Source organism: Rhineura floridana, chromosome 17 (assembly GCF_030035675.1).
Source record: "Rhineura floridana isolate rRhiFlo1 chromosome 17, rRhiFlo1.hap2, whole genome shotgun sequence".
Lineage (NCBI taxonomy): Eukaryota > Metazoa > Chordata > Lepidosauria > Squamata > Rhineuridae > Rhineura > Rhineura floridana.
Window position 1 is genome coordinate 6,462,054 of NC_084496.1, and position 9,734 is coordinate 6,471,787.

The following is a 9,734-nucleotide window of genomic DNA, read 5'->3' on the forward strand; positions in this document are numbered from 1 at the left end:
ATAAGGCAGCTTCCTACGCTCTGACGTATTGAGGCAGAAGAACGGAAGACTCTTTTGCAAGGGAAGAAAAAGTTGAGAAGTTAGACAAAAGATTTTGGCGCAGCACTAACGTAGATAGCCTAGCTGTTTTGTAGAGATGTCTCAAGATATTACTCGACAAACTACAAAGCTGAGTTGCTGGTAAAAAATATCATCACACACAGACATGTGCTTGCACTTCTCAATTTTATTTGGATTGTGGAGGCAAGACTCTCGTTGGAACCTATTGGATGGCGCCTGTGACGTCACCGACTGATGCCAAGTCTCTCCCACACCATTTGCTATCCTCCCTTGTTCCTTGTTCCAAAGTTCTTATTTCTTTTTGGCATTATTATTATTATTATCATCTAATCAGAGTTTGTTCATTCCCTTGCTGTGCTCCACAAGTGAGAAACTCTTCTGCAGCTTTTGAATAGACAATAGAAATAAATATATCTGAGAAACTCCTCGTGGTTTGTACTCAGCCTCTTCGGTGCTACAGCACAGCTGCCTGTGGTACTTAAAAAAAAAAAAGCATAGCACACATGCATACCGCTATGATCCACAGAGTGGTGATTGGTGCCCCTTGGGACTGGTGGGGCGGAAGGCAGAGAGCCCCAACCATAGGTGGAGCCAGAGCCAATGACAGGCAGAGCCCAGAGCCAATGACAAGGCAGAGCCAGCTAATCCTAGTTTTGCCCCTATCCTCCTCCCTGCTGAGTTCTACAAGGGCAACACGGAAACTAAGGAAAAGGAAGAATCTGACAGGCTGGGCCATCCCTTGGACTGGTTGTAAGCAGGCAGGCGGGGTTTGGCTGAGGACAGTCTGAGGTTGGTGGGGCAGTGCCCCATACACTCTAATGAACCAGCCTCTACTGAGTCATCCACAGTTACTCTTTATCTCACCGCAGCGATTGCCCTCTCCCCAGTCATTATATTAAGACTTACCTAAAAGCGGCAAAATATGCTAGGCCGAGGCTAGCATAAGATAAACCAACAGAGTTTGTCTTGAGGCTAATGCAACCTTTATGTGAAAACAAACCAGCAGGGTGTTTTTTTCCCCCAGTTTAGCAAGGCCTTTGGTGTTTTCCCTGTAACCATTAGGACTAGAATCTTGCATGTGTGTGTGTGTGTGTGTGTGTGTGTATTCAGCTTCTGATGTCCGCAACAGATTCCATCTGTGAAAAGGATAGGTTGCAGTAGCGCCCCTTAGAGTTGGGTGGTGAAAGAACACCAATACTTATAGGATAAAAAATATACTGATTCTAGGCCGGTAGACCTAGCCATGGGAACCTTAAGGAACTAGCAGGGATCTGGGGGAAATTAGATCCAATTTGCACTTAATGGTGAACCTGCCGAATATTTTTTTTTTTTTAATGGTCTTTCACCACATGTATCACTTCAGGTATGGAGGACACCATTAACATTTCTCATCTACCCATCCCATCCAACACCATACCATGATTCACAACTGTTTCTACACTTTTGATACGTTAGAGCAAAACAAAACAGCAAAGAAGAGAAAAGAGACTCTGAGCATGTGCAGTTTCAACATGTTAAAACACTTCCGCCATAGTGCCAGCATGTCTACAAGAATGAAATGGTGCTTGCTTCAGCTGCCCTGGTACTAAACCAGTCTCTTCTAGCTTGGTGCGCTTGAGATGTTTTGGACTCCAGGGCCCATCACCTCCAGCCAGTACAGCCAACAATCAGGGATGATGGGAATCATAGTCCAAAACACCAGGAAGGAAGGCGCCAGATTCAGCTGTGCTAAACAAATTTGCTTGAGATCAAGCGCCATTTTGTTGCAGAAGGGGGTAATATATTCTTAAGTAAAAAATAAATAAGATATGATCTGCAGCTACATGCATGCCTGCCCACTGACTATATATATATATATATATATTTTTTTTTTAATAGGGGGAAAAAGAAAAGTTGCAGTGATAAACTAGTGATAGCCCTGGTGAGTCCCAACATGCCTGTGTTGGCTCGGGTGCTGATGTGGAGCCTCTTTGCCACTGTCCCATAATCCGTCACATTCTGTGGGGCTTTGGTCCTGACATCCAGCCCCAGAATACAACAGAACACTGTGACCACTGGTGGTTTGCGGCCATTGGAACCGGTGGGGTGGAAGGCAGGGAGACCAATATAACTGGAGCCAGAGCCAATGGCAGGCAGAGCAAGAGCCAGTGACAGGCAAAAACCAACTAATTCCAGTTTTGTCCCCATCCTCTTCCCTGATGAGTTCTACAAGGGTAAAACTGAGGCTAATGAGGAGGAAGGCAACACAGCCAGGGCCACCTTCTGGACAGGTTGTAAGTCAGAAAGCAGGCAGGTGGGGGTTGGCTGAGGGCAGACTGAGATTTGGTGGGGCAGTGCCCCATTTGCCCCAATGGACCAACCACCACTGATTGTGACGTCCTCAGATGAACTTCAATGAAAATATCCTCTTCCCCCAGAAAACACCTTCTGGAATGGCCTTGAGAGAGAAGTATCACACTCCCTTTGCCCGAGTTCCCATTCAGTTCAGCCTAAGAAACATGGAGGGTCATGGTGGGTCCCGATGGGACCATGAGGGACCTCGGATACAGTTCACATCCGTTCAGCTGTCTGTTGTGGTCCTCGTTCATTTGAGAGACTTCCGTTGAACCTGCATTGAAGCTGGGCACGGCATGGGCGCCGAGGACGAAATGGACCCTGTTCCGTGTTTTCTTCTGCAGGAGGCAGCTGAAGACCTTCTTGAACCCCTTGCGGAAGTGTTTAGAAACCAGGGCGTAGACGATGGGGTTGAGGCAAGAGTTGGCGTAGGCCATGCAGTGGGAGAGGAGCCGGAAGGCATAGGTGGTTTGATTGAACGGAAAGTCTCCGTAGAGATAGCGGAGCACGACTACATGGTAGGGCAGCCAACACAGGCAGAAGAGGACAGTCACAATGATGATCATCTTGGTCACTTTGCGCTTGGCCTTCTTAGACTCGGACATATCCTCCAGGGGATCCACAGCTGTCCAGAGGTATTTAATTGTCCTGGTGTAGGAGAGGCTGACAATCAGCACCGGGATCATGTAACCGAAGGTGAAGGTGCAGGTGTCCATGATCTTCCGCTTCCATTCCTCCCATCCCGGCACACAGATGTAGCTGGCTTCCCATTCGATCAGGTCGTAGTAGCTCAGGTAGGGCCCCGAAAAGACCACGGAGAGGCCCCAAATGACCCCCATAGCTGCCACCGCGTTGCAGGGTGTCCGCAACTCCCGGGAGCGCAGAGGGTATCGGATGGCCAAATACCTGTAAGAACAATCAGCAGAGTTAGGCATTATCTGTACCAGGGGCGGGGAACCATTTTTCAGCCCAAGGTCAACATTCCCTTTTGGGTAACCCTTTGGAGGCCACATGGGCAAAGCAATGAATGCAAATGCTACCTTTGTACTGACAGGGAATTTTGTGGTTCATCGGACCAGGGCTCTTGAGAAAATTGAAGGCACTGGCTTGAAGCAAAGATAGGCCTTTATTGTTAACGATCGCACATACAGTCAGTATCCCTTGATGTTGATGGAACTCTGCAGTGTGGCACTGTGTGCATAGGGTTTTTATACATTTTAGAACAAAGACATTAGCATACCCAATCAAAGAGTTATACATAAGCATTACATAGCTGTTACATAGTGATTACATAGTGGTTACACTGTCTACATTAATCTTCTAGCCAATTAGGTAATTTCTCAGTCATTCTAATACCAGCACATTTCAGCTGTGAGCTAGCTACTTTACAGTGTTATTTTGTCCCAGGCCTTGGAGAGCACCGGGATGTTCAGTACAAGTCCTGTTCCACTTATCTTATCTTTGGAGTCAAGCTGTACCAAGCATTCCAGGCATACCAGTCACCATGGATACCAGGCCAAGGGAGAGGATTTTTAGCTGGCCTGTTATAACACTGTTAAAATGTTATAACCTCATAATTCCCAAAGAATATATCCTTGTTTGAAAAAAAAAAATCCTCATCAGTACAGCAAGCTAGTTTCTGTACATACTTGCACACTCCATCCAGGCATATGAACAAAGTTTGAAGGACACATTCCAGCCAGGGAAAAACTCTCAAGGAGGAGGCACGTCAGGGGTCGTGAGGGGTGTGGTTGGAGAGGGCGTGTGGCCTTGGCAGATTCCCAACGGGCAGATGGAGACGCTTGGGGTGCTCATTCGGCCCTTGGGCCTGAGGTTGCCCGCCATCTATACCTTCCAAGTTTCCATAGGGAAACAGGGATGCAATCTGCAGCCTAGGATTGCATGTGGCCTCTGGCCGAATTTTACTTTGCCCTCAGCCTTCTGCAAGTACTCAGTTCAGGACGCTGTCAAGCGCGATCTCCCTCCTACCTGGTAGCTTGCTGGGGAGGGATGGTGGGAAGGAGAGGAAGAAGGAGCTGCCTCACCCACTTTGGGCTTTGGAACCCCTCCCCTCCAGTGCTGGCATGCAGACCCTGCCACATAAGCCCAGAGGGAATGCAGGCCTTGACGGAAAAAACGTTGCCCATTCCTGTGCTGACACTTCTCTTCTGCCTGCCTGGGTCATATCATATGTAGGGATGGGATCCGTTGGCCTGTGCGGCTTCAAAAGCACTCCATCAGCTTTTGAAAGGACGAATCAATATTTTGAAAGGAAATATTATCAATAAAAGGAAATAGCAATATAGTTCTTAATATCGATATTTTAGAGGTGGATTTAAAAAAAAAAATAGCCCCGGAAAACTGCTACATAAAAATCCAATCCGCAGTGATAGAAAATAAGCAAATTAATGGAATTAGATACCAAACCGGAATAGGGTGGAATTCTAGCATACCCCTAATCCCATGTTAGTCCAACTCAGAGTAGAAATTACTCTACTGAAATTAATAGACCCATTGAAATTAATGGACATGATTAGTTTAGATCTATTAATTTCAGTGGGTTTATTCTGAGTAAAAGTTAGTTGGCTACACCCCGGTCTTCTGCCCCCAACACACACACATACACACAGAGAGAATGAAAGCCAGTGTGGTGCAGCAGTCAGAGTGTCGGACTAGGACCTGGGAGACGAGAGTTCAAATCCCTGCTTGGCCATGAAGCTCAGTTGGAGATCTTGGGCCAATCGCTGTCTCTTGGGTGAACCTACCCCAGTGGGTTGTTGTGAGAATAAAATGGGGAGGGGGAGAGCTATCTTTGTACCCCACCTTGAGCTCCTTAGAGGAAAAGTGGAATAAAAATGTCATAATGAATAAACAAAATATATCAGGAGCTATGGCTTGGGAGCCGTAGTTAAAACATAGCTTGCTCTAACCAAGGTTCTCCATGATGTCTGCAAACAAAGGGGGCAGGGAGTTTAACAAATGCAACTTGAAAAGAACAGAGTTAAGGTTATACAGGTTTTTAAGTTTCCATAGAATAAAATGAACAATTTAAATAAATATAAGGAAAGCACTTTTTTATCCCATTTGTAGGCTTCTGCTGTGATGCCTGAATGGATAAGTTTTGTGTCACTAATCTTGCTGTCTTTTCCTTCTTAATTATTGAGTTTATATACAAATATGTATTGGACAGGTGATTTAAGTGTTGGCAATTTTCACGCTGCATTTCTGCCTCTTTTATTGAAAGCTGTTTTGGATATTATTTCCATAGAAAAGTGGGGTATAAAGATTTGCTAAACTAAACTCATGTAAGCCCCGGAATTTACAGGAATGATTTGACCATGAATGTCTGTCCCAATGGAGCATTCTAGGGTTTGACGCTCAACAGGGAGCAGAGCTGACAAGTGGCAGATAAGAGACCATCTGCCTGATGTTCTCTTTCTCCTTCAGGGGAAAAAATGAGGGGGGGGGGAGAACATAATGTTTATTTTGACAACTGTGGCAGGATGGCAGGTTGACATGACAACTAAGAAAACAGGTTGCCCACTTCTGTCTCAAGCTTGGGAAATGGATTGACCAGGCAGATGGGAAAGGGCTGAAAGTTCAGAGGGTCAAGGGATGCACCAAAAAAGTGGGGGTTGTGTGTGTGTGGGGAAAAGAGAAATAAGGATATAATGGGGGAGTTATTGTAAGTGAATGCAAAACTGCAAACCCCTAAACGCACACTGTCCAATTGTGCTCCGAGATTTATTTACTTTAAATAGTTGCATAAAGTAAGTACAATGGATTCATTAACCTTGTAGCCCTCTGCCCCCTATGTTTGCATATCTGAGATGGACAGGCAGTGACCTTAAAGAGGAGGAGATGCAAGGCCCTGGGGGTCAGTGGTGGGACCCCTCCTGGACTAGAAACTTAGCAAACACCTTGCAGTGCTGACCACTGGAGCCAGATCTGCCGGTTCACTTGGTTCCAGTGTGAGTTACTCAGGATTTTAAGTGGATTGGGTGTAAAATACTGGCTCTATCAAGTTAATTTTAATTAATGTATTGTTGTTTTGATTAATTTTGCAATTTTAATTTAGTTATTACTAACCAGATTATAAATATGATTTCAAAGAGATAACACAAATAAAATAACATCTATACTTACCACATACAAATGTATGGGTTGTATCCAACTACGTTTCACTAAGAGTAGACCCCCTGAAATTAATGGACTGAATCATGTCCATGGATTTCAGTGGGTTTGCCCTGAGTATGACTGACTATAGATATAAACCTATGAAAACAGTCCATCTTCACTTATATATAATATGTTGATTGTTTTCTTCTTATGGGTACAAAGCACATCAGACATTTCCCAACCTAATGCTGCACAGTTTGCGATGCCCAAACTGACTGTTAGAAGCCCCCCTCCATCAGAAGGGGAGCGGGAGATCAAACCACCTTCGCCCCACGCTTGGAGGCACCAGAGGTGGGAAGTTCAATAGTTGGAGTTGAGGCGGAGCCTGCGTGTGTGCACGCGATCCAAGCCTACTTACGCTGACTCAGGAGGGGGACCCCATTGCTGAGTCAACGTCTTAGTGCTGCATTGGTATGCTTAGTCAGTGTTAGCTCAGGGTCAGAGTTCCTAGCAAGCGTAGTTAGGTTAATGAGGCGCCACTGGTTTCGATATATCTATAACTTTAATAAAAAGAGAAAAAACCACAGACGTGTCTGCGACTGAGTCCTTCAACAATGGGCAGGACACCAAAATGCACAGAAAAATCTTACAACAACAGAGCTGACGATATTATCATATTGGACGATGATGATTATCCTTCAGTACCAAACTTTTGAAATTTGAGGTTGAAATTGCGGGGTGTGCCGGGGTCAGGGGAGAACTGTATTTGTGCCAAGTTTTAATTTTAGCTCAATTGTAGCTCTGTGAAGGGAATATAGAAGTTTCCTAACAACTCTCCGCACCCTTAACAAACTACAGCTCCCAGAATGCTTTGGGGGGGAGCCACGACAGTTTAAAGTGGTATGATACTGCTTTAAATATATAGGGCAGATGCTGCTTCACTGTTGCAGGGAACCAAATTGTCTTTTTTGCAAGGGGGGAGGCCTCAATTACCTGTCTACAGAGACGGCGGCCAACGTGAAGCTGCTGGCATACATGGTGAGGTAGATGAAGAAGTGGACAGCCTTGCACATGAAGGACCCGAAGACCCAGCCCTCCAAGGAGTAGATGGTGGCCTGAAAAGGCACACAGCAGATGATGAAGAAGAAGTCAGCCAGGCTGAGGTTCAGGATGAACAGATTTGTGCTGTTGTGGCCCAGCTGCCTGTTCCTCAGCAGCACAGCCAGGACCAGGCTGTTGCCGACTGTGCCCAGCAGAAAAATGAGGGAGAAGACGACCGAGACGATCACGCTAGCTGGACTGAACTGGTAGGCGTCTGAGGCATTCCAGTGTCCAACCAAGCTGGCAAAGTCTTCCTGTTCAGTCATTCTTTTCATCTGTGGGCAAAGGGAAGGAGAAAGAGAGAGACTGTGAGGGTCTGGTCAGTGAGAGTGTGTACGAAAGAACAATCCGAATGGTGCACCGAAGGAAATCTGGATTCGTAAAGAAGAGCCTTGATGGATCAGATGAAAGGTCTGCCTTGCTCTGGCATCCTGTTTTTGCGAGTGGCCAATCAGATGTCTGTTGGAAGCTCCCAAGCAGGGCGCTAAGGCAGCAGCCCTCCCCTGCCCTCAGACCACCACCACCCATTCTGGGTTTCATTCTCAGGAAACTTATTTCTTTGCCACGCACAGGATTGGCACCGTGGGAGATGACACCATTGTCTCTGCTGTGAAAAAAATAGAGATGAATGGATTTCTGCAGTCTGGTTTCTTTCAGTTTCTCATTTTTTCCAGCTTTAAATTCAGTTCTTTGTGTTTCTGAAACAATGTATGATTTTTTATTTTAAGAAATCTCAGGAAAGTTCATCAGCATTTTGGTGCAAATTTCCCCTAAAATACATGCTTTTTTGTATGCAGTTTTGACTAATATTCACATTTTGCATGCGATTTTCCCTAACAGTAGGCATTTTTGTATGTTGTCATATGCATTTTATGCCCATTTCCCCCGATACATGCATTTTGGCACATATTGTATGATTAGAGATATTCATTGCAAAATTTGGAGAAGTGCAAATTTCAAAGGATAATTTAGTTTCGGTTTGTGCATTGATTTGAGTAGTGCAAACCAGAGAATTTCTCATTAAAATGCAAACAAAATTGAAGTTCTCCCCCATCCCTAGAAATAGGTGGTGGTGCACCATCCCTGCCCATTTCTGTTACCCAGCTCCACTGCATAGGAGCACTCTGTGTAACCCCTGCCATAGAGTTGCCGAGTGAATAATGAATCCTGGACGTAAGCTGCGCATTGTAAATTTTGCTTGTAAATTAGCAACTCAAGAGTGGTTCACTTCTTAGTACTCAGCGTCAGTCAAAGCATCCTGGGCTTCTCCCAGGGCAGATTTTTAATCCGGATATTTGGCAACAAGAAACAAATACCCAGCGTTGATTTATGCATAGGGGGGAAAAAACCCAAGTCTGATATTTTGTACTACATCTCTAGCTGCTGTAAATTTCATACTGACATTACTGCTCTCATATACCCCGCTAGAATGATGGATTACAGCTGGGCAGAGTGGTTCCCAAAGCAGCAATCAGATTCAAGGGGTGAAGCAAAACACTTGCCCAGAAAATTGGTTTTATTATACTTGAGAAATATATGACTCCAATGCCTGTCCGTTGTCCCCCCTGCAAACTGTTTTTGGATTCTGTTATGTTGAGTTAACCGTCGTGAGACTTGCACAGGAAAATGAGAGTTATATGATTGCCAAACCCCCCCCCCCCGGAACATGGATCTAAAATACAGCTGCTGCTGTTGTTGTTAAGAGTGTTGCCATAAGACACAGGTTCACATCCACACTCAGCCAAAGAGTGGCCTCGTGTCCTGCTTTCAAAGAGGACAGTCCTCTGCTTAAAGATTCAAGAAACTGGACAGCAGATGGAGGCTGGTGCACAGGTCAACATCTTTCCCATTATGATGAGATGTATTCTCGTTTAAATTTCAGTAACCATTTGTACATTTGCACCTATACATGCAATTCAGCATATGCAAATCTGTGACCTTTCTTTTTTTGTTTTGTGACGGTGCATTTCTGCTTTTTTTTTGGCAATAGATAAGCAGCCATCCTACTCATCTAGGAAGCTCCCTGCGTTCTTGAGCCAGTCACTGCCTCGCAACCTAACCCACTCTGCAGGGTTGTTGTGAGGATAAAAAGCTTGAGGAGGAGAATGGTATATTTTACC

The 9,734-nt window shown here is 45.2% G+C and overlaps 1 protein-coding gene across 1 annotated transcript; it reads right to left on the reverse strand.

Annotated features, from left to right (window-relative positions):
- Window positions 1–2,549: 2,549 nt before the first annotated feature.
- Window positions 2,550–7,880, reverse strand: LOC133371910 (galanin receptor 2b-like). The gene is made up of 2 exons (XM_061599892.1): window positions 7,507–7,880; window positions 2,550–3,300 (listed from the first exon to the last, which is right to left on the reverse strand). The coding sequence occupies exons 1-2, from the start codon at window positions 7,878–7,880 to the stop codon at window positions 2,550–2,552; spliced, it is 1,125 nt and encodes a 374-aa protein (XP_061455876.1).
- Window positions 7,881–9,734: the final 1,854 nt, after the last annotated feature.